General features: G+C 41.8%; 1 protein-coding gene across 1 annotated transcript in view; it reads right to left on the bottom strand.

Moving 5' to 3' along the window:
* The window catches only part of gabrb4 (gamma-aminobutyric acid type A receptor subunit beta4), a gene marked incomplete at its 3' end in the record, with an annotated part of 96,397 nt that overhangs the window by 49,596 nt on the left and 21,751 nt on the right, over positions 1-25,050 (bottom strand). The window contains exon 3 of the mRNA XM_081390451.1: positions 11,339-11,406. Within this exon, the coding sequence (XP_081246577.1) occupies positions 11,339-11,406 (68 nt within the window). The remainder of the gene's footprint in view (positions 1-11,338; positions 11,407-25,050) is intronic.

The following is a 25,050-nucleotide window of genomic DNA, read 5'->3' as shown; positions in this document are numbered from 1 at the left end:
AAGATGAATTAATGATATTAAGAAGAGGTTATATGACCTCTGGAAGCATCTCTTTCAGTAGCTTAGTCGGTATAGGGTCTAACATACATGTTGTCGATTTAGATGATTTAACGAGTTTAGCGAATTCTTCCTCTTCTATAGCAATGAATGAATCAGATTTTTCCTTAAGGAGACTACAATGCACTGCCTGATGCGATACTGTAGTAGACGGTTGCATGGTTATAATTTTCTCCCTGATATTATCAATCTTGTAAGTGAAGAAGTTCATAAAGTCATTACTGCTGTGCTGCTTGGAAACTTCTGGGCTTGAAGCTTTGTTTTTCGTTAGTTTAGCCACTGTTTCAAATAAATACCTAGGGTTTTGTTTATTTTCTACTAATAGGGTTGAAAAATAAGCAGATCTAGCTTCTTTTAAGGCCTCTCTGTATGCAATCGTGCTCTCTTTCCATGAAATGCGAAATAACTCTAGTTTTGTTTTCTTCCAGTTGCGCTTCATTTTTCTGGCTGCTCTCTTACGGGCCTGAGTGTGCTCGTTGTACCACGGCATTGGACTATTTTCTTTAATCTTCTTTAAGTGCAACGGAGCAACTGTGTCTAAAGTGCTGGAAAAGAGAGAGTTAAAAGTTTCTGTCGCAATATCAAGATCTTCTAAGCTATCTGGGATGCTGAGATGATGAAACTGTTTAGGAAGATTATTAATAAAGCAATCTTTAGTGGCAGAAGTGATAGGTCTAACATATTTGTAACACGGAGTCGGCTTTGCAGCCTTGGCTAAATAAAGTTTACACGAGACTAGATAATGATCTGCTGCAGAATTTCAATGGCATCAACATTGATTCCGTGTGATAATATTAGATCTAGAGTATGATTACGACAATGAGTATGTCCTGACACGTGTTGTCTAACTCCAATAGAGTTAAAAATGTCTTTAAATGCCAATCCCAATGCATCTTTTTCGTCATCTACATGTATATTAAAATCACCAACAATTAGGCCTTTATCTGCAGCCAGTACTAACTCTGATAGAAAGTCAGCAAATTCTTTGATAAAGTCTGTATGGTGCCCTGGTGGCCTGTAGACAGTAGCCAGCACAAATCTAAAACGTGATTTATCATTTACACTATATATTGCTACATTAAGCACCAACACTTCAAAAGAATTATATTTTAAACTAGACTTCTTAGTAATTCTGAAAATATTACTATAAATTACAGCAACACCTCCCCCTTTGCCTTTCATACGAGGTTCAACAGTAATCTTGCGGGGTGGACTAATTTAAGCTTGTGTGTGAGGTAAAAGTGCGTAAGGGCTTTGCGCTGCATTGCGCCGGGTGTAAGATAAGGCCCTTACTGTCTTAAGGACTTTTCCACAAGTGCATGTGCAACAATTGTTTATGGTTCATTAAAAATCAATCCCGTGGACCCACCACCTGCAGGAGGGACCGTAAGGGGCTGGTGCTAAGTGGATCGGGCGGCAGTTGAAGGCGGGGGCCTAGACCAGTGGTTCTCAATCCTGGTCCTGGGGACCCACAGCTCTGCACATTTTATATGTCTCCTTTATCTGACACTCCCAGTTCAGTTAATAGAGCTCTTTCCTAACGAGATGATGATCTGAATCAGGTGTGTTAAATGAGGGAGACATACAAACTGTGCAGAGCTGTGGGTCCCCAGGACCAGGATTGAGAACCACTGGCCTAGACAACCCGATCCCTGGACGCGGAATCTAGCTCTAGGGACATGGAACGTCACCTCTCTGGCGGGGAAGGAGCCTGAGATTGTGCGTGAGGTTCAGAGATTCAGACTAGAGATAGTTGGGATCACCTCTACGCACGGCTTGGGCTCTGGAACCACACTCCTCGAGAGAGGATGGACTCTTCACCACTCTGGAGTTGCCCATGGTGAGAGGCGGCGGGCTGGTGTGGGTTGGCTTATAGCCCCCCAGCTCAGCCGCCATGTGTTAGAGTTCACCCCGGTGAACGAGAGGGTCGCTTCCCTGCGCCTTCGGGTCGGGGGTAGGTCTCTCATTGTCGTTTGTGCCTATGGGCCAAACAGCAGTGCAGAGTACCCGGCCTTCTTGGGAGTCTCTGGGAGGGGTGCTGAAAGTGCTCCGACTGGGGACTCTGTCGTTCTACTGGGGGACTTCAACGCCCACGTGGGCAGCGACAGTGACACCTGGAGGGGCGTGATTGGGAGGAACGGCCCCCCTGATCTGAACCCGAGTGGTGTTCTGTTATTGGACTTCTGTGCTAGTTACAGCTTGTCCATAACGAACACCATATTCAAGCATAAGGGTGTCCATCAGTGCACATGGCACCAGGACACCCTAGGCCGGAGGTCGATGATCGACTTTGTGGTCGTTTCATCTGACCTCCGGCCGTATGTCTTGGACACTCGGGTGAAGAGAGGGGCGGAGCTGTCAACTGATCACCACCTGGTGGTGAGTTGGATCCGATGGCGGGAGAGGAAGCTGGACAGACTCGGCATACCCAAACGTACTGTGAGGGTCTGCCGAATCCCCTGTCAAAGAGATCTTCAACTCCCACCTCCAACAGAGCTTCGACCAGATCCAGAGGGAGTCTGGAGATATTGAGTCCGAGTGGAATGTTCTCCACCTCCATTGTCAACGCGGCCACTCGGAGCTGTGGCCGTAAGGTCTCCGGTGTCTGTTGAGGCGGCAATCCCCGAACCCGGTGGTGGACACCGGAAGTAAGGGATGCCGTCAAGCTGAAGAAGGCATCCTACCGGGCCTGGTTAGCTTGTGGGACTCCTGAGGCAGCTGACGGGTACCGACGGGCCAAGCGGACTGCAGCCCGGGTGGTTGTGGAGACAAAAACTCGGGCCTGGGAGGAGTTCGGTGAGGCCATGGAGAAGGACTATCGGTCGGCCTCGAAGAGATTCTGGCAAACCGTCCGGCGCCTCAGGAGGGGGAAGCAGTGCCCTACCAACGCTGTTTACAGTGGAGGTGGGCAGCTGTTGACCTCGACTGGGGATATCACCGGACGGTGGAAGGAATACTTCGAGGATCTCCTCAATCCCGCCGTCACATCTTCCATTGAGGAAGCAGAGGCTGAGGGCTCGGAGGCGGACTCGTCCATCACCCGAGCTGAAGTCACCGAGGTAGTCAAGAAACTCCTCGGTGGCAAGGCACCGGGGGTGGATGAGATCCGCCCTGAGTACCTCAAGTCTCTGGATGTTGTGGGGCAGTCTTGGCTGACACGACTCTGCAGCATCGCGTGGCGGTCGGGGACAGTGCCTTTGGACTGGCAGACCAGGGTGGTGGTCCCTCTTTTTAAGAAGGGGGACCGGAGGGTGTGCTCCAACTATAGCGGGATCACACTTCTCAGCCTCCCCGGGAAAATCTATGCCAGGGTACTGGAGAGGAGAATCCGGCCGATAGTAGAACCTCGGATTCAGAATGAACAGTGTGGTTTTCGTCCTGGTCGTGGAACACTGGACCAGCTCTATACCCTCTACAGGGTGCTGGAGGGTTCATGGGAGTTTGCCCAACCAATCCACATGTGCTTTGTGGATTTGGAGAAGGCATTCGACTGTGTCCCTCGCGGAATCTTGTGGAGGGTGCTCTGGGAGTATGGGGTTCGGGGCCCTTTGCTAGGGGCTATCCGGTCCCTGTACGACCGGAGCAGGAGCTTGGTTCGCATTGCTGGCAGTAAGTCAGACTTGTTCCCGGTGCATGTTGGACTCCGGCAGGGCTGCCCTTTGTCGCCGGTTCTGTTCATAATTTTTATGGACAGAATTTCTAGGCGCAGCCAGGGGCGCAGGTCGGGTTTGGGGACCACGCGATTTCATCTCTGCTCTTTGCGGATGATGTTGTCGTGCTGGCCTCATCAAACCAGGACCTCCAGCATGCACTGGGACGGTTTGCAGCCGAGTGTGAAGCGGCTGGGATGAGAATCAGCACCTCCAAATCCGAGGCCATGGTTCTCAGTCGGAAAAGGGTGGTTTGCCCGCTTCAGGTTGGTGGAGAGTTCCTGCCTCAAGTGGAGGAGTTCAAGTATCTTGGGGTCTTGTTCACGAGTGAGGGAAGGATGGAACGGGAGATTGACAGATGGATCGGTGCAGCTTCTGCAGTAATGCGGTCGCTGTACCGGTCTGTCGTGGTGAAGAAGAAGCTGAGCCGCAAGGCGAAGCTCTCGATTTACTGGTCAATCTACGTTCCTACCCTCACCTATGGTCATGAGCTGTGGGTCATGACCGAAAGGACAAGATCCCGGATGCAAGCGGCCGAAATGAGCTTTCTCCGCAGGGTGGCTGGGCGATCCCTTAGAGATAGGGTGAGAAGCTCGGTCACTCGGGAGGAGCTCAGAGTAGAGTCGCTGCTCCTCCACATAGAGAGGGGTCAGCTGAGGTGGCTCGGGCATCTTTTCCAGATGCCTCCTGGACGCCTTCCCGGGAAGGTGTTCCGGGCATGTCCCACCGGGAGTAGACCCTGGGGAAGACCTAGGACACGCTGGAGGGACTATGTCTCCCGGCTGGCCTGGGAACGCCTCAGTGTCCCCCCGGAAGAGCTGGAGGAAGTGTCTAGGGAGAGGGAAGTCTGGGCATGCCTGCTTAGACTGCTGCCCCCGCGACCCGGTCCCGGATAAGCGGAAGAAGATGGATGGATGGATGGATAAAAATCCATAAAAAATCATTATTTAAACCCTTTCCAATAAAGATCCGTAAAAATTATTTGGATTTTTAAAAAGTTATCTTTAAAATACAGTATCCCGAAAAGGGGACATTTCTTTCTTTTTTTTTTCTTTTTTTTTTTTGTTGAGTTAAGCATTTGAGTTTTTTTTGTACAAATGTAGACACAATGTAAGTAAGAGATTCATTAAGCAATGTAGACATCTTCATTGATTATTTTGTACTTTGTGAAATCCCAATGAATTGAGATGAGTGACAGCTTTTTAGTAACAACCCGAGTACAAAGGAATGGTAATCACCTAATTAGATCCAGGTGCGCTATAGGTGCGTGAGTGTGTGTGTATAAGGAAGCTATTGCGTTGTTGGAGTGCGTTGACTGCTGCAAACTTGGACGCCGTCTTTTCGAGTTGTTCCCTTATGGGGATCTTCGAGCTGAGCCACGCAGCATTTGGGTATGTTACCATGAAGAAATAAATATTTAATGTGGGGCGAGCTGTTGGCTATATGCATTCTGTTGTTTTACTATGCATCCTGGGCTGTTTATCTATCGTGGTCTGACGTTGGAAGGGCTGATTTGTTAATAATCAGGTGGGTAAACTGTTTGATTTAATGGGTGGATATCCGCGAAAGGACTTGTTTATATCGTGTTCCCCTCTGTTGTAGCTGAAGAGGCCAAAAGCTGGTAATATGTCCGTGTGATGACAGCTGATTGGGACCGTGACCGGGCTTCCCCTTCCTTTTTGGTCTTTGTCTTCGTTGTCTTGAGTAGCCTGCCTTCTTTGTTGCGTGTTGCCGCGACATTCCGTCTTGCCTCGCCTCATCTGCGCCTGCTTGACCAGCCCACATCAAATGACCTTGACGTTGGGAGATTGTGAGACCTGAGTATTAATCTGTGAGGCCGTTTGGCCACCTCCGCACTGTTTCAACTGGAAGACTGTGTTTGTGGGGTTGTATGGTATAATTAGATTGTTGTGTGAACGAATTCATAAGTTGATGTGAGTTGTTTGAGTGTTTGTTTATTGTTGGAAGTGTGTGCGCATGTGTGTATGTGCGAGTGTGTTCGCGTGAGATAAGTATTAATGGTTGTGAGTTTGTGTGATCTTATGGAGTGAATCTTTTGTGTGTGTATATTGTTCATGGATAAGGTGTAAGGTGATTGAATTGGTTATTTTGTTGCTTTTGTATTTTGTTGATCAACTTTGTATTTTTTTATTTTTTTATTGTTTATTGATTTGATTTGTGACAATTTGATGTTAATTTTGTTGGACTGGCTAGGAAGGAGTGCTGACCACTCCAGGTCCAAGTTAATGGGTACCCTTGTTCACTGAGTGATCTGATTCGTCTAAATTTTCCGTCACCTGAATGCACGTGTGCTTGTGGTGCAGTGAGTACATTAGTGTACGTTTGAAGTGCGTAGTGAAGTGGAATTGGGTAGGTTTGTTATTTCTCCTTGCCATCTGACATGTTACCATTGATTTTGTTTATTTTTCTTTAGTTTTGATTTGAAGCCATATTAACCCTTTGTGTATTGAAGTGTGTGTGTGTGTGTGTGTGTGTGTGTGTGTGTGTGTGTGTGTGTGTGTGTGTGTGTGTGTGTGTGTGGAGCTTTTATTTTAGTCGTAATAAAGTATTATTGTTATTTTCTATATTCACGTCTCTGCTCTATCTTTATGGGAACGAACCTGTGTGTCCTTATTGGACCATTATTTCCCTGGGTGAAATTCCCAGGGTGGCGTAGTCGGTGTTGTAATTATAATTGAGTCCAGAACAACGGAAACCACCCCTTCGGTGCTACACTTACAAGGCTATATAATCTATTGAATACAAATTTTTATGCTGCTTAGAGGACCAACAGCCAGTTACACGCTGCGTAACATTTCGGAAGTGAAATCCACATATGAACACGGGATTCGCTCTCGAAATTACAATGACTGACATAGTAGCCATAGCACAGGACAATAATATGACATGTCAAAATAGATACACATTAATCAATGTAAATGCAGACTAACAGATTTATAGCAAAAATATTTGGTAACACTTTAGATTAGGGAACACTATTCACTTTTAACTAGTTGCCTATTAGCATGCATATTACTAGCATATTGGCTGTTTATTAGTACTTATAAAGCACATATTAATGCCTTGTTCTGCATGACCATTTTCTTGATCCCTTAACCCTACCCCATACCTAAACATAACCATTACAACAACTACCTCACTAACTATCAAGCGGATTGTCCCTATGACACTGACATGTTCTTGTAGTGTCATCCGTTAATCAGCATTTTTATGACATCATCAGAGAGGGCATCTTTTTCTCTTCATTTTGATGTACTAACGCTAAAAAAGAATGGCCTGAAGTGAAAAATAAAATTATGTATATATATATATATATATATGCCCAAAATCACTCATACACACATCACAGCATAATAACGAGTTCTAGGGACTTCCTAGCAACACTTGAATAAAGCATATATTTAACCAGTAGACAATTTTCAAATCCCTTTTGAACGTCTCATCAACCGTTTTTTTTTCTCAGAGGCAAAACTGGACAGTGAGAAATGTCAGAGCTGTAAAATGATCTCGATTAATACTCTTCAAAGTACCCATTTGAAAGAACCGTTTAGTAACGACTTTTTCTGGGGGAAAAAATGTGAAATTGTTTCTGAAAAAACAAGGAGCTAATGTATTCTGAGCACAGTGTCTTCTGTTCACACATCTGCTAGAATGGGTTTATTTTAGTCAGGTGAAGACTGCTGCCTGTGATGACTGTATGCCTCAGGGGCCTCAGGGAACTTAAGTCCCCAGAAGTGCCATAAGTTCAGCCATCTAGTTTACACAGAAGGTCTTAAGGTTGCAAACCACACACAAGTCCACCCATAGAGTTGATGTGGCCTTGGGTTTCCCTCCTAATAATTGCTACATTATGACAGAAAAATGCTATGTATGATGTATAATTTACTTCCCCATTAGTCACACTTACTATATAGTGAATTTCTCATTGCTGCTGGTCTCTTAAAGGGGACAACGGATGAACTTTTCACTTTTTTAAAACTTTTTTTGCATTTAGTTTGGTTTCTGGTGTGTCAGCCAGCTCAGAAAAGCTGAGAATAAAATATGCTGCCAGTTTGTTATGGGCTGTCTGAGTCTGAAACTGTGTCATCCAGCAAGCTGTTACAATTTGCATCTGGTTTTTACGTAGATAGTAGAGCAACTCTGATGGACTCTGCCGCATAGACACCACCCTGAGCGAGTTGTACATTGTCCGCCATTTTCTCCAGGCCAGAGCAGCTGTAGCGACAAGAATGTCTTGTAAGCAACTCAGGTGTTTTGTTATTAGATGTAAGAGTAACAGTCTTTGTGTACTCCCGACATCAGAGCCATTGAAGACGCAGTGGATTAGTTTTATTCTTCTACTGTGTTTTATTCAGCTCGTACGGTGATTTCTGGAGTGAAAACATTTGCTTCATCTTTTTTGTGATGTACAATAAAGTTCATAAAACTCATCAGTAAAGTTTTGGCCATCATTCGGACGGGGTCCACTACTCCAGGCTTGTACTAATAGTGGATAAAAGCAAGATGACAACACAAGTTATAACCGTAATTAAACTAAACTATACCTTTTCTATCTCCATGCAGCTTATATTCTTTGGCTCTGTTGGCATCATTGTCCGACTCCGGTTCGAACATATAAGGCTGAACAATACTACTGACAGTTTCAGTGTGTGAGATTGTCCTGTTTTGTTGTTGCATGAGCTTTTGCTTCTTGACAGGGGCTGGGAGCAGCAGCTCATTTGCATTTAAAGGCATGCACACAAAAAAGTTGTGTTTTGTCTTACCCCCAAAAATAGGCAATTTCAACATGTTATAAAAATTATCTGTGGGTAGGGCTGGGTACCGCGTTTCAATACTTTTTAGGTACCGATCGAATTGCCTCGATACTATCGAGTATCGAAAAATGACATGTTGTTCGATACCAGATTTCGATACCTAAGGGGTTAACTCGTCAACGTCAGTGCTCAAACAAATACATATGAAATGCACAACGACACAGATAAAGTCGCTCACGCACATACATGTGTAGAGTTTGCGTAACTACACACACGAGAAGCGCGGAACTCGCGCACGCACGCACAAACTCTCCACGCGCATACGAGACCCGAGCACACACACAAAACTCGCGCACATACTCAATGAGACGCGAGCACACACACACAAACTCTCCGCGCACATATTCATGAGATGCGAGCACACACACATAATGCCTTAAAGATGTGGAAAAGTCAATCAAAAGTGTGGCTACATTTCTCCAGGCTCGATGCCAACAGTGCGCGATGCAGTATTTGCGGTAAAATAATTGCTGCAAAGACCGGTACCACGACAAATATGACGAAGACCTTGACAGTGCACGGCCACGGAGTAAACATAATAGCAGAAAGTTGCTTCGCCTTTGACTGGTAAATGAAGAGGTACCTTGTTGATCACTCTGACAGTGTTTATATTGCAATAATAACCTACTGAGTGTACACAGCCGTTCAAAAATGTGTTGGTTAGTCAGAATTTTTTTTTCAGTAAGGATGCATTAAAGTTATCAAAAGTGACATTAAAATGTGTAATGTTACAAAATATTTAGTTTTTAAATAAATGCTGTTCTTTTGACATTTGTATTCATCAAAGAATCATGAAAAAAAAGTATCATAGTTTCCAAAACATTAAGCAGCAAACTGTTTTCATATTTCTGAAGGATCATGTGACACTGAAGTAATGATTTTGAAAATTCAGCTTTGACATCACAGGAATAAATTACATTTTGAAATATATTCAAATAAGATTTTAAATTGTAATACTATTTCACAATATTGCAAGTTTTACTGTATTTTTTATATAAAAAAAAAAATTCAGCTTTGGTGAGCATGAGCTCTTTATAAAACATTTTTTGTTCCTTTGTGCACTGGCTAAGGAGCATGAGTCAAACTGAAAAAATAAAACCAAAATTTTCTGAGGTAATGTGTTATGTAATCTTGTTAAAATGGATTTCATAAAATTGGTATAGAAAAAGTATCGTTAGGAACCGGTGTCGAAACTGAGGTATCGAAAATGGAACCGGATCGAAAGATTTTGAACGATACCCAGCCCTATCTGTGGGGTATTTTGAGCTAAAACTTCTGGGGACATCAGAAACTTATTTTACATCTTGTAAAAAGTGACATAATAGGGCTCCTTTAAAAAACATTCGGAAAGCAGCTGGCATTTTTTGCATCAGTGGCAGACTGTATAAAGTTCTGGTGGTAAATCCAAAGGGACAAATACTTCAACAGCACTTTGCTGAGCTGAGCTACAGTGGTAAACAGCTGTTGCTACACTGGAAAACATTTAAATCAGTGGTGTTTATGTACACATGGGCATCAAACAATCCAAACATAGACATGATTGCTTGTTCTGACAGAGGAACTGTTCACTGATGACATCGACCCTCCTTCAGATTGCTGAGTTTCCACACAATTATGGATGTTTTTATTTTTCATTGGTATTTTGGTGTGTTTAGTAATTCTGAATGGATCTAAACGGAGTGTTCTCTGTGGTCTTGTTTGGTATGGCAGGTAGACTTGTGCATATTTGTTTAGCTGTAGTAAGTGCAGAGCAGAGTGAGTACATTTCAGTTGTAAAGAATGTCTGCAGTGACATTTTTACGAAGTATGTTTGCAAAAAAGAAGGTTCTGTCTTAAATTAATTTAGGACTCGAACTCTGCTTAGGACCAAAAAGCAGTTGTTAAGACCAAGCAAGCAGTTTTTTTTTTTCTAGGTGTATTCTCAAGTTTCTCAATACGAAATCTAATCTAGGATCATATTTCCTGCTGTCAAACCATTATTATCCAACAGTAACCCGAGGGAAACGGTTCCAGGTCCAGCACTTCTTCTCTGGGGTACTTTATGGATTCAGGCCGCAGTCATTGAAGCCGAGGCACTAATAAAACCAAAGTCCCTGACTCTGCATGAAGAAATGATGAATGCAGTAAGTCTGCATGGGGACTCCACAGTAAGTATGTATAGGGAGTTGTCAGCAGAAATTTAGATGACTGCTCTTTAAGTAAACTGCTTTTTAAGGGCTCCAGGTTGGTGTTTAACTTGAGGTGATGGTCCAAAGCCAAAAGGTCTACTGGTGCTACATAATTGGTCATGACCGCAGTTATACATAATCATGCATACTGATCATTTCCTTACTGAACACCATGAAGACTCAATAGAACGGCTTTTAAACACAGTGTGTTTCTCAGGAACCAAAGCTAAACTGTTCATAATAGGCAAACTTAGGATGTTAAACGTGTTAATTAGTTATTCAAAAAATACTATATATACACTAGAAATATACTTTATAAAAGCAGGAAAATGCAAGAAACAAAGCAACATGTTTTTGTTTTTTCCAAACAATATCCTGACTTAATTAGAGCACTAAATATTCTGTCTATTTAGTGCTTCACTTGTCAGCCCCAATAATTCTTTAAATTATCTTAATTTGGATGTTTTTCCTAATATACATGTCTTAAGAATTTAAGATAATTGATTGATTAGCCATACTAATTAAAATATTACTGATCAATTCATGATGTTCAGCTTTTTGAGAGTCTAACAACAATCAGCAACATTAACATTAATAATAAAAGTAATGCCAAGTCAGTGTTACTAACCATGTTGACTTCTGAAATGGAGTCAATACTGGCAATATTTATACTCATTCCCACGATGACCGGAGGACCTACAGAAAAGACAAAGAGAGAGAAAAAAGTTCAGTTAATTACAACATCATTGTACCACAACATCATCAGAGGTTTATCTATGATGCCTATTTGAGGAACAAAAACAAAAATTGAAATGTAAAAACTGGAGACTTTTTCACAGACATACACTTCTATATCTAACAAATCTTCCAGCAAATCTCTGGGTACATTTGAACCTGACGAACTTTATCAAATCCACTGATTATTTAATGATATATTCATTGTATAAAACCGGACACTTGTAAACAGAAATAATCTTTGTTTCCAGACAGACCTAATCATGTGCCTTTACTACGGGAAGTTCTGTAAAGCTCACCAATCAGAGTAAAGCTTGGTAGATCAAAAAAAATAAAATAAAAATAAAAATAAAATAAAATAAAAAGCCCCCAAAAAACTTTGCAATATGCATCAGACGGTCAGTGAACAGACGGTGGGTGTGCTGTCTGAGACTGAGACATTTATGAGAAAAACAACCTTGTAAACATTGGCGAATTTGCAAGTGAGAACGCCTTGTGTTACATAAGCACCAAAAACTGGATAAAGCCTAAACCAAATAGCTACAAAGAGGAAATAGCTCATGAAATTCATTATGTAGCCAAAGCATTTCCCCCCAAATAAAATCACTATTTTAAGTGCCTTCCTTTACTAAGTTCATATAGAAGTTGTGAATTGTTTATTATTAATTATGCTCAGTTATCTGAGGTTTTACGTTTTAAACTTCTACTAAAAGTAGTATGGCATTTGCCTTGATGGTGAGGAGTTAGTCAGATTACTTCACTTGTTTGCTGCTTTGGAAATCATTTACAATCAGTACAAAATTTAGATTAAAATGAACTTTAGGTTTCATTTCTAGTCAACAAAAACACTTGTCAGGTACTAAAACTAAGAGCAAAAAGAAGCTATAAGATGATGGAAACCATAAATCATTTAAAAAAAAATCAATTAAATCACTTTTATGATATAATATCTTTATGCAGACTCAAGTGTGCATAATAATACTTCTCTTTTAATCAATCAACTCAAAATGTTAATGTTTAACCATTTGCAAGTAAATATGGAAAAGCAAACCAACTTAAATTTAATAATATAGTATTTTAAAATATATATTTTCTATAGCAGAGCGAGTTTGTTTCAGCCACTGTACTTTGCTAGGCTAGCTAAGATTTTCAGAGACAAACATTTACACCATGACACTCTAAATTGGCTGCTGTTGCAGTGCATGTCAATATTTCTTTAGTTCCATAAAACATACAGAAATGTGGTTATGAGCAGAACATACCAGGTGTGACATTTAGTATTCTTAGCCATGAGGGCCAAGAAAACTCCTGAATGAGAGCTGGTTAACGTTATCCAAAAGTCAACAACAACAAAAAAAAAGTGTCAAAATCAGCGGAAAAGAAGAATCATTTCAGAGAAAGAGCAAGTTATACAAAGTCAAACAAGTACATATTTGGACCAATAAATCATGCACAATAAAACCAAGATCCCAACACAATACAAAAAAATTTGACATCCACTTTAGTTCTCTTAGACACAGTTCTAGAGAGAAACGGAATGTCTGATTCATAAGGGAATCAGTTAATTCAGTTCACAAAAATGGTCTATTTACCTCAATTCATTATGACTTCAATTTTGTTCTGCTATCGAACATTTTTCTGTCCCTTTACGATTATTTTACACGGTACCTTCTGACATTTCCTTTGTTTGGCATCCATCTTCTGTGCTGTCTTAAAATACCTCTAAGATGCCATCCAGACCCACTAAAAAAAACCATCATTCTTTTGACTGCAGTTTTGAAATATTTACTAACTGAGCACTTGACTGAGAGTGCAGTCTTCCATCTCTCTGTGTATCATCGCCATCTTCTTTGTGCAGTGGTACTTTTTTCACCCCCATCTTTTCACTGCTGACATGTTTGCATGTCATTCCGCCTCACTCCTTAAATGCCTGCAGTTCCGTTAATCTCTCACCCCACCTCATAAAAGCCAAAGAGCGAGAGAAACGCCGCTCGTGGAGAAAAGGGAAAAATGGAGCCATTTTCCTGTGCGCTTTGTGAAGGCAACAAGCAAGAATTTTCCCCGGAGATGTCAAAGTACATTCATTGGCTAGTTGTAAAACAGCGAAGCCTGAAATCACCCGCACGCTCCTGCCGTTACATATTTTTAACCCGGGATTCCATGAAACTAAGGAACATTGGAGAAAGGTGCCCTGGATACACTCTCCCTCAGCTTCAATGCCACAGCTCAAAATAAAACCACTTCTACCAGAAAGACTCGGGAGATAGAATGATGTAACAAAGTATTAATTTATTGACAGCCCAGCAAGCAATTATTTATAAAGTTCTTTGGCGTAGTGTCCATAGTGCATAATCCGAGCAGTAGCAGATCTGCATTTCCTGCCTGAAGACGAAGGCAGGGGCGCAGCCAAGCCCCCGGGAGTTATGGACAGGACCATCCTCGTGGTGGGGGGGAGGGTGGAGGTAATTGTGTCAGCGTCTGCGAACTCAAACAGATGTAAGTACCGATCTTTTATAAAGCAAGTATTAGGACATGATTGGATAGATGTGAAGGTAATAAGTGACGTAGTAATTGAGTCTTCCTGGCAGAACTTATCCTAAAGCTTTCATTTACCTGTGTCCGAGACTCTTAGAGTGAAAGTGTGTTTCGGCCTGCTCTCCTACTTGATCATTAGGAAGTGCTGTGAATGTTAGCCATCTTCCTTATGAACACTTGTGCTCCCACAGCTTAAAAGAAAGTTACGGTTTGGTATCTAATTCCGACTCCCCGTGAGATTCCGACTTCCCTGCATTTTCCTATGAGAGTAGGATTAGGTTTAGGTGTGGGTGGTGGGCTTTAGAGATAGATACCACTCAGGGGGCAGCCTCCCCACCGAATGAACCAATCAGAAGCAGGGAAGTCAAAATTTGGGGAGGAAGTGCTCGAAGGAGGCCGGTAGCACTTCTAAACTTTAATCTGTAGCGTACTGCAAGCCCTCACTTTTCCTTACTTCTCACATGTCGCCAGTACTCTGACTGTCCTGCTCCTGGAATGCGATTTCAATCGAGGTGGATCCTGGTAATACTGGTTTTGCATGCTCATGAGAGGAGTTACTGGTCATTTATAAGGTGTAGAGAGTTAAATAAAGTAAATGTAGGATATAACTTTGCATATCTGAATTGAACACGTTTCATAATTGATGAACTGCAACACTGACAGCTATTGAACTAAACTGAATCAACACTGAACTGACTTGTGCTGAAAAATGACAGTATTGCCTGTACAGTATTCTGTAGAGCTGTTTTATAGCTAAAAGTGAATGTTTCATGATGAATTTTGCACCATCAACAATTGTTTTCCTGTTTATTACTGTGTAGCTGCTTTATTGTATAAAGTGCTATATAAATAAATGTGACTTGACATGACATTTAGAAGGTTAGTAGGCAATATTTATATGGAAGCCTGTTCCTGCTTCAGAGTAAAAAATAAAATAAATAAAAAGTAATAGTAAATGTAATATCTAAAAACTGGGACTTTATTTTTCATATTTGCGTCTTTGTATCTCATAATTGCAATTTCATATCTCACGATGTGACTATTTTTATTTTATCTCTGTTAACTTTTTACTATAAGGTGGAAGCAGGCATTGATTTTATTACATTAGTCTTAACACATACTACCCCTGGTTTCACACAGAAGGCTTAAGCCTAGACTAATGCATGTTTGAGCTGTATTAACTGAAAGCAACTTGCACTGACCTTTCTTAAAATATGTCAGTGCCACTGATTTTTCTTAAGATGCACACCAGTAATGTTTTTTTCCTAGGCATATTTATAAAAGCTACTTAAATGCCCTAATTGAACTAAGGCTTAATCTTGCCTTAATTTAAGCACTGTCTGTGAAACCAGGTCCTAATGTTTAAGTTTTGTGGTTACACTTTTGTAACATTGTGTATTATGGTTTATCCCGGTACAGTGTCTTGTCCCTGACAAGTGTATTAGTGTAAGCTCAATTTTTGCTTGTTTTTACAAACTGACAGACGAGTTAAAATTATTGTCAGTTGTAATCCACAGCATGTCACAATATGTGCTCATAGAGCTTAAATTGTATTGAACCTTGCACAATCCTGTAAGATTTGAGTGACACCTGGGTTGAACTTTAAAATTATCTCATTGAAAGACACATGCACATTGTGAGACTTTTGTAGAAAGTCAGCAAGCAACCAGACAGTGTTCTGATGCAGTTTTAGAAACTTATAATAAATAATTTTGTTTTCATGTTTACATTGTTGGTAAGTCCCACGGCACTACAAAAAAGGTAGACTAAGTAAAGTCAGAAATATTACAAACAGTTCATGCAATGCAAAAATGTGTTTTAAAGCTGAAGTATGCCATTTTTCTTCACGTTAAAATAGTTTTTGTCCTGTTTGAATCTGTTTGTCCTATCAATAGAAGACAAGAAAAGTTCATGAGATGATTTGAATCCAATCCTTGATTTTGAAAGTGATGCAGAAATTACACTTCAGCTTTAAAGATAGACTCTGCATTGGTAGCATACTGTTTGATAAAACATTTACATTGGAAGTGAGAATGTGGAGCAGAAATGTGAATCTTGTTTTATAATTTTATTAAAAAAAACACAATAATTCTTCCCTCAAAACTTGTGTATTATTTGAGCTGTAAAGTGGTTTAAACCATAATTACCATAATTTAGTTATGTTTAGAACCTCGGATTCAGGAGGAACAGTGCGGGTTTCGTCCCGGTCGTGGAACACTGGACCAGCTCTATACCCTTTTCAGGGTGCTGGAGGGTTCACGGGAGTTTGCCCAACCAATCCACATGTGCTTTGTGGATTTGGAGAAGGCATTTGACTGTGTCCCCCGCGGCGTCCTGTGGAGGGTCCTCTGGGAGTATGGGGTCCGGGGACCTCTGTTAAGGGCTGTCCGGTGCCTGTTCGACCAGAGCAGTAGCTTGGTTCGCATTGCCAGCAGTAAGTCAGACTTGTTCCCGGTGCATGTTGGACTCCGGCAGGAATGCCCTTTGTCACCGGTTCCGTTCATCATTTTTATGTACAGAATTTCTAGGCGCAGCCAGGGGCCGGAGAGTCTCCAGTTTGGGGACCACACAATTTCGTCTCTGCTTTTTGTGGATAATGTTGTCGTGTTGTCCTCATCAGACCAGGACCTCCAGCGTGCACTGGGGTGGTTTGCGGCTGAGGGTGAAGTGGCTGGGATGAGAATCAGCACCTCCAAGTCCGAGGTCATGGTTCTCAGTCGGCAAAGGGTGGTTTGCCCACTTCAAGTTGGTGGAGAGTTCCTGCCTCAAGTGGAGGAGTTCAAGTATCTTGGGGTCTTGTTCATGAGTGAGGGAAGGATGGAACAGGAAATTGACAGGCGGATCGGTGCAGCTTCTGCAGTAATGCGGTCCCTGTACCGGTCTGTCGTGGTGAAGAAGGAGCTGCGCTGCAACGTGAAGCTCTTGATTTACTGGTCGATCTACGTTCCTACTCTCACCTATGGTCATGAGCTGTGGGTCATGACCGACAGGACAAGATCCCGGATACAGGCGGCTGAATTGAGCTTTCTCCGCAGGGTGGCTGGGCGATCACTTAGAGATAGGGTGAGGAGCTCGGTCATTCGGGAGGAGCTCAGAGTAGAGCCGCTGCTCCTCCACATCGAGAGGGGCCAGTTGAGGTGGCTCGGGCGTCTGTTCTGGATGCTTCCTGGACGCCTTCCCGGGGAGGTGTTCCGGCCATGTCCCACTGGGAAGAGAACCCGAGGAAAACCTAGGACACGCTGGAGGGATCATGTCTCCCGACTGGCCTGGGAACGCCTCAGTATTCCCCCGGAAGAGCTGGAGGAAGTGTCTAGGGAGAGGGAAGTCTGGGCGTCTCTGCTTAGACTGCTGCCCCCGTGACCCGGCCCCGGATAAGCAGAAGAAGATGGATGGATGGATGGATGGATGGATGGATGGATAGTTGTGTTTAAGTTGTGTTAAATTCTGTTTTAGTTGTGAAAAAGTAAAAAAAATGTGATGGTAGTTTTGACAGGAAATATTATTAAGCCTTTTTTCACACTAAAATCATGTTTATATGCATACTGTTTAAGTCAGGTTGTTATAATACTAAAACAGTGAGTATTTTAATAGCCCCTTTCACTTTTGCTGTAAGTGCCCAGATTTTACTTTTTTTACTCTTTCCCCGCCAATGACGGACAGGGAACCTTTTGAAAACCGAGAATTGATTTCATCTTAATCTGTTTTTGAAATTGCTGTTATTATTATACTATGTAAAAGATCAATAAAAAGGAAGAAGAAACAAGCGATAACATATGTAAGCAGATGCATATGTAATTCAACATTAAACAGCATATAAATCAAAACTGCCTAATGTTACTGAATGAAATGTTGCCCAGGATGAGGTATAGGACTGTGAATCTTTGAGGGTGTTGATGGACTCGATCTACTCCATCTATGTTTTGATCATCGTTTTGAATAAGATCCAGATGTAGTCTTTGACAAAAACACGTTTTTCTCAGCTTTTTGATCAAAATAGTACTTTTTATTAATGAAACTTACTCACATTCAAGTGTTGATAAAAAAAGAATTTATTAAGCTAGAATATATGTATATATGTTTAAAAGCAGAGGCTCTGTTTTTTTCTTTTGATATATTGTATGTTCAGATATTCATACAGCAAAGTATCCTGGGGGCCATCGAAATTTTGTTAAAATGATCAAAAATGCTGGCGGTGGCTGGCAACTTTTTTTAAATTATGCCACACATTCTTTCGGTTTTGTACAAACTCGTTCTCATCCGATTTGACAATAAAAAGAAACAAGGCCACTCATAAGGATTTTTTTATACTGCATATTCTGACACTTGCGTCTTGCACAAGGCAAAGGATGCTGCTTTTCTAAAGAAACACACAAAGCAAAAAATGGCAGATCATTTCAATTAGTAGCTGTCAATTGTTCAATATGGCTCTTTGTGCCATTGCTCCTTTAGAATACCCTGTCATTTAGAATTCATTTGTGCTTTTCATTGAATTCATCCCCCTTCCTAAAACCCACCACCAACCACTTCAAGAATTTAGTGTGTTTCCACCCATTTTTTCCTCTCTGACTGCACTAGCAGATGGCACAATCATCTGTGTACATATTTAAATGACAAATGTAAGACAGGTGGCATCTCTCGAGACGCTTACTCCATTCAGAGGACCACTTTACTCCTCCAATGCCTTTGTTTTGCAAAACTGTGGGCAGATCACAAGGAGCCTGGGCCCGACACAGCAAAAAAAAAAAAAAAAAAAAAACGGCAGAAACAGCAAAAATAGCAGTTCTGACGGAACACAAGTGCCAAGGATACTGCGTCCCGGGATGAATTCTCGTGGGCCACCGCTTTTTCCCTAAGCAGGTTTTCACTGACACAGCAATGTATCTCTCCTGCAGGTAATGATGACGGTAATGCCTTGTGTTTGTGTAGAACCTCTTTCCTTAGGAGAGAGCTGAAAGTGCTTACTAGTGGGGGGTGAAGGAAACTCATAGCAGTCGATCCGGATGATGTATAGCTGCAAGTCTTCGGCATAACAGTGGATTGCCAAGGATTTATTGCCCCAATTAGCTTAGAAGTTGATGAGCTTTCACTGCATAACAGAGCATAATATAACTACATCTCAGTTTGAGCTAAACAAATACATACACACAGGTCAGGAGTCCTGTACCGAAGGTGTGATTATGTGAGGTGCCCTAGAGCTCCCTCTACTGACACTACAGGTTCCTGCAGGGCTATTTCATCTTCTGCATTTGCTGTGAAGCATTCTGTTTTATTCTAAAGACAAGACATCAGTGCATTGTAGTAGAATATATGTTATCTATCTATTGATCATTTCCTGTATAATTTTTAGGTGTTCTGGGCAAATATCAATTAAATGCCATATTGATAAAGCTAAAAGCATTTGTAAAAGTACATGATTGCTTAATCCATGGTGGAAAAAAGCAAATGCATATAAATTAGAGTAAGGACAGGCCCACATGCCTTTCATCAACACAGTCACGCACAGCACCATACATGGAGAAACAGAGAGGCGAAGAAAATACCACTCTTCCTCCTGATTCAAAATTCTAATCATCAACTCATTGCTTAGCAACAGAGGGGTTCCATAGCAACAAGGCAGCATTGTCACTCAAACATCGCAACGAGAGACACGGTGCTTTTCATACATTGTATTCAATATGCTTCATTTTTCCCTCTCATGAATGGCCAAACGTTGGCATCGTGTCCCTTTCTCAGATGAGGAATATATACGGCGACTCTGTTAAATCATTTGAGATGGATGGAACACTGAGGAGTGGATAAACATATTAATAGATGTTTAAGCCACATGTTTAAAACATGAAGCGTTCGCATGTGCCAGAATGAAAGGAGAATATTTATATGTTGCTCTAACATTTGTAGTTATTAACACAGCGTTGACATTTAAAAAAGTCTCTGGATGTGGTGAGTCAGAACTAACAAAAGCTGAAATAGTCATTTGGAAACACCTACACTAAAAAAAGAACACTAACACTAAATAGAGGACACCCGGTATGAGATTTATATTAATTAGATTAATAATCAAAAGATAATCACAATTGAATAATATGATCGATTTAGATGATAAGACCAATTTCCATATTTATATGTAAATAATAGGCCTACCATTTTTGATCAGTTTAGAAAAATAAATAGATTAATTTATCTACTGTAGTTATCCAATACCTGACACTTTCCATGGATTTTTGGAACTTTCCGTAATCTTACCAACACAAGAACTGTGTGCATTTTTTGTTAGAATTATGAGAATTTTGTTAGAAGTAACATCAAATTAACCTAACATTAAAAGCAGCTAGTTTTAAACACATCAGATATCAAGCAATACCATAACTTGTTTAAAGTATGAAAAAAAATAAAAATAATTATGTCATATTTTTGTTCCACATTTTCTGCTGAACCCTGACAGCTTAATTATTTTTCTTATTTGAATTTAATTTAATGAATATTGGTAGAACCAAGTCACACAAATCAGAGTTTTAAACTATGGACCAATATTTTAGTAACCTTGTTAAAAATGGATGGACAATAAAACAGCTCAAATCATTTCAGGCCCTATTTTGTACAGTACCTTATTCATAGAAAGTGTCACCTGCATCGATAGAAGGGTTTAAAATTGCAGTTATTAATATATGCATCATGCAAAGATTCTTACTGTTATTTAATCATTGCTGTGACACTGTTTGTCAAGCTGTATATGAGAATAATCAAAATAGTTACAATTATTTTCTTTAATTAATAGTACTTCAACATTAACACACATTTGGTGTGGGTGATTTGTGTGTCCATGGCTAACAAAAGAGCCATGTGACACTGACAGTCTTTGATGAATTAAAGTGCTCTTCAAACTCAGAGGCCAGAACAAAGAGATGAATTTGTATAGTTCTGCAAGTTTTAGGAAACTCAGCAAGCAGCCATATGGCACATTTGCAGAAATACACATCAGCAAGAAGAAACACCTAGCTGAACTGCGTCAGCCTACAGTATATCTTCAGGGTTTTTTTCTGGGTTATATATATATATATATATATATATATATATATATATATATATATATATATATATATATATATATATATATATATATATATAACCCAGAAAAAAACCCTTCACCAACTAAAGCACAATGCTGTTCATGATAACTGCTTACATTTATTATTCTATGACTTTGAGCCAATGTTGCTGTGTAGGGACACATACGGTTAATATACAGTCGCAGTGCCACAGTGTTACACTTTTTGTGAAAATATGAATATCTGCATATCAAGCTGGGATCAGAGATAGTGTCAGTATTCAGTAACGTGGCCATTTCCAACACCGATTAGGAGAAGACTTCATAGGATTCAGTGAAGCCGGGATAAAAACTGAAAAATAATTCCAAACCTATAAGCATTAAGGAGCAACATTTGCCCCCTTAAATTGATTTCCAAGGGCATTTTTAAGGCTAGCTTTCAAACCTTGCATCCCCTTTCTTAAAAATTCTTAAATCCTTATTCGTTTTCAATTAGAATCATAATACACTATATGGCTGTTACAATCAAATCAGTCTCAATAAAATCCATTTTTGCACTGCAGAGGTAACACTGAAGCTGCAAGTGCAGTGGCATTTAGATGTATTTACACAGGCTGTTTTATGCAGCTCAGAGATGCCATGAATGCATTTACAGTGCAGTGCAAATACTTTATATATGAAACTAAAACCAACAGTAGGTGGCGGCAAGTCACTATCTTAATGAGTGAGTTATTGGTTGATTCATTCCACCAAATGTTTAAAATGGCTAATTGATTAAGGAATGAAGAAAGTGGCTGTATTTATAAATAGCTCAGAATCATCAGATTCGTTCAAAACAACTGAATCATTGAGGAACGAAACACCATGATGGCAGCAATTTCCTACTCTCTGAATAGGCACTTCTTTTAAAGAAATCACTTCACCACAGTCTAAAAGTACATCCATAGTAAGTATGTATATAGTATTAATGTGTGTAGTATAAATATAAAATGCGGACATACTACAGCCATCATGTGTCATAGTCATGTGACGTGTCCAGTGTTAATTTGAGCCGAATCCTTCCGGATCCTGCTCCGGAAAATTTCAGATTTTGGATTTTTGCATTCCGGCATTTGTTTTTAAACTATTCGGCATTAGCAAATGCCATTTACAAATCTGTAATGCAAGAATTTACAAACGTACATAGCCACCACGTTATGGAGGATGTTCAGATATTTATTTTAAATTTGTTATTAACTTGTGTTTACTTCGCTCAAACGGCACGCTTGGCCAGCTACAACGAAACTGATAGCTAGGCAATAGACAATTTACCAATCCTGAGTGGCGACATCACTACATGCAATAGAATAGAATTCCGGCGCGAGAATGGTTTGTAATCGTGCCGTGCTGAACCAAGCTCAAATGGAAATATAAATGGAACCGTTTCTTATCGTTCTAAGTGGCTATTGATTCATCTGAATTTATTTTAATGTTCCCCCAACAGACACTCTACTGACTATAAGTAACGTCTCGGTTACGTATGTAACCCTCGTTCCCTGAGGAGGGAACGGAGATGTTACGTCAGTGAATGACGAAATGGGGGTTTCGCTTAGAAGCCTATCACCTTAGAAAACGAGCCAATGGCATTAAAATGCCTTGGGTCTGCGGAATTTGCATGCCACGACTCCGCTCCACCGCGTGGGTATAAAAGGAGGAGCGGTGGCAATCTCGCATTATGTTTCCTCTCTGAGGAGCCGAGACTGAACTCGCAATTCCAGCGGTACAGCGGTTGTGGCAGAGGGACGTAATGCCTCCATTACCTCCTCAGGGAACGAGGGTTACATATGTAACCGAGACATTCCCTTTCGTTCAGTCACTACAAGTTAATTCAGTGAATGACAAAAAGGGGGTCCCAAATCAGTCACGCCACATCAGCTGTCTTCCAGTGCCCTGCGCAAGACTGAGCTCCTTGCCGTGAGACTAGCACGGACGAAGGGCTAGGCTTAACACAAGAATACCAAGGTATACTGGGTAACATATCCCAGAAGGAACATGTAAAACAATGATGCCATTGGCTGGGTCTGCCTCCTCTGAGGCACGAATCCAGGCCTGGGTCTCAGGATCACGTGAGAGTTGGCGATAGCGGCAACATACACTTTGAGGGCGGAGGGAGACAGCCTTCGCTCCAACCGATCTTGCAGGAAGGAAAGCACGACACTGATCGGGCATTTTCTGGGGTCTTCTCGGCGAGAAGAGCACCAGGTGATGAAGAGGTTCCACATCAACGCATAGGCGTGTCGAGTGGACAAGGTTCAAGCAGAAGTGATGGTAGCCACCACCGGAGGTGGTAGGGTACTCAAACCTGCCTCGTCCTGTTCAGAAGCCACACATGTAGGTTCCATAGATCGGGACGAGGGTTGCAGAGGGTTCCCTGTCTCTGGGAAAGGAGGTCCTTCCTCAGAGAAATTGGCCCGGGAGGTGCTGTCGTAAGGAGTACTAGTTCGCAGAACCAGGTCCGGGTGGGCCAATGAGGCGCAACCAGAATGACCTGCTCCTCGTCCTCCCTGATCTTGCACAGAGTCCGTGCAAGAAGGCTCACTGGGGGAAACACATACTTGCGGAGGCCCCATGGCCAGATGTGCGCCAGAGCATCAGTACCGAGTGTGCCCTCGGTCAGGGAGTAAAACAGGCTACAATGGGAAGAGTCGTGGGAGGCAAACATATCTACCTGTGCGTCGCCGAACTGTTCCCAAATCAGCTGAACCATCTGGGGATGGAGTATCCATTCTCCAGGAAGTGGCTGAAACTGTTACCCCTTTTCCACCAAGGCAGTGCTGTGCCGGTTTGGAGCCGGTGCCTACTCGTGAATCAGTTCTTTGTGTTTCGACAGCCAAAGAACTGGTTCTCGGCCAGGAAAATTGGTTCCAGAGCAGCACCAACTCTTTGATGGACTAGAACCGTTCTTTTACCACATCATGCTTACGTCGGGGGCTGGGGGCGGGGTTATTGTCGAACTTCTTCTCGAACGTAACCTCCGTCTATAGTAATCCAGACGAGCAGCACAAATGTGTTCTAAACGTCTTCTTCTGACCCCAATATAGGATTGCAAAGCCAGGAACATTTGCAGAAAGACAATGTAGTGTCAACGAGTTGCGACATACGGCAAGAGCGCAGACCACCTTGTCGGTTGATGTACGCTACTGTCACGGTATTGTCTGAACGGACTAGTACGTGTTGATCCTTGAGCAATGCACGGAAGCGGTGCAGAGCCAAACGTACCGCCAGCAACTCAAGGCAATTGACATGCCAAAGGCGCTGAGGTCCTATCCAGGAGCCCACGGCAGCATGTCCATTGCACATGGCACCACAGCCCATGGTGGAGGCATCTGTTGACACAACAACATGACTGGAAACTCGTTCTAAGGGCACACCGGCCCATAGAAAGCTGATGTTCGTCTACGGGGTGAAGGTCTGACAGCAGGCTGGAGTAACTGGTACTCGGAGCGTGCCCTGTTGCCATGCCCACCTCGGGACTCAATCACAAGGCCAGTGCTGAAGCAGTCTCATATGAAGCAGCCCATCTCAGGAGCGCCGTCTGGGCCGCCTTCCTGCAGCCAACTCCATGGTGTAAAGGCTGCTGCTGGGGCCGGGCGAGAGGGCGCCCTCGGCGCCGAGTATTGACTGAACGAAAGGGAACTTTGCAACTACATGTCAACTTATTCTACTTACCTGAACCCTAACCTATAGTCTACAAACAATACTACTTTAATTACTGGTCTTTGACATGTAGTTGCAAAGTTACTTATAGTTAAAGTGTATAAAGGGGACCATCGAAATAAAGTGTAACCTATTATTTATTTATTAATCATATACTATTGGATAATGTATAAAATGATGATGATATTAAAAGGAGGACAAATGAGTATACAGCTCAAGGCTGAGCTGGTAGGCACACGTTATTTCAAAACTGGACCGTCCGACTTAAAACCGGATGGATGGCAACACTAGTGTACATTTAGTGTCATCTGTGTGTCAGTTGTTCTAAA

This window comes from Scardinius erythrophthalmus, assembly GCF_964197995.2.
Source record: "Scardinius erythrophthalmus genome assembly, chromosome: 17".
Taxonomy (NCBI): domain Eukaryota; kingdom Metazoa; phylum Chordata; class Actinopteri; order Cypriniformes; family Leuciscidae; genus Scardinius; species Scardinius erythrophthalmus.
Note: the sequence above shows the minus strand (reverse complement) of the source record. Positions and strands in the feature narration are given on the sequence as shown.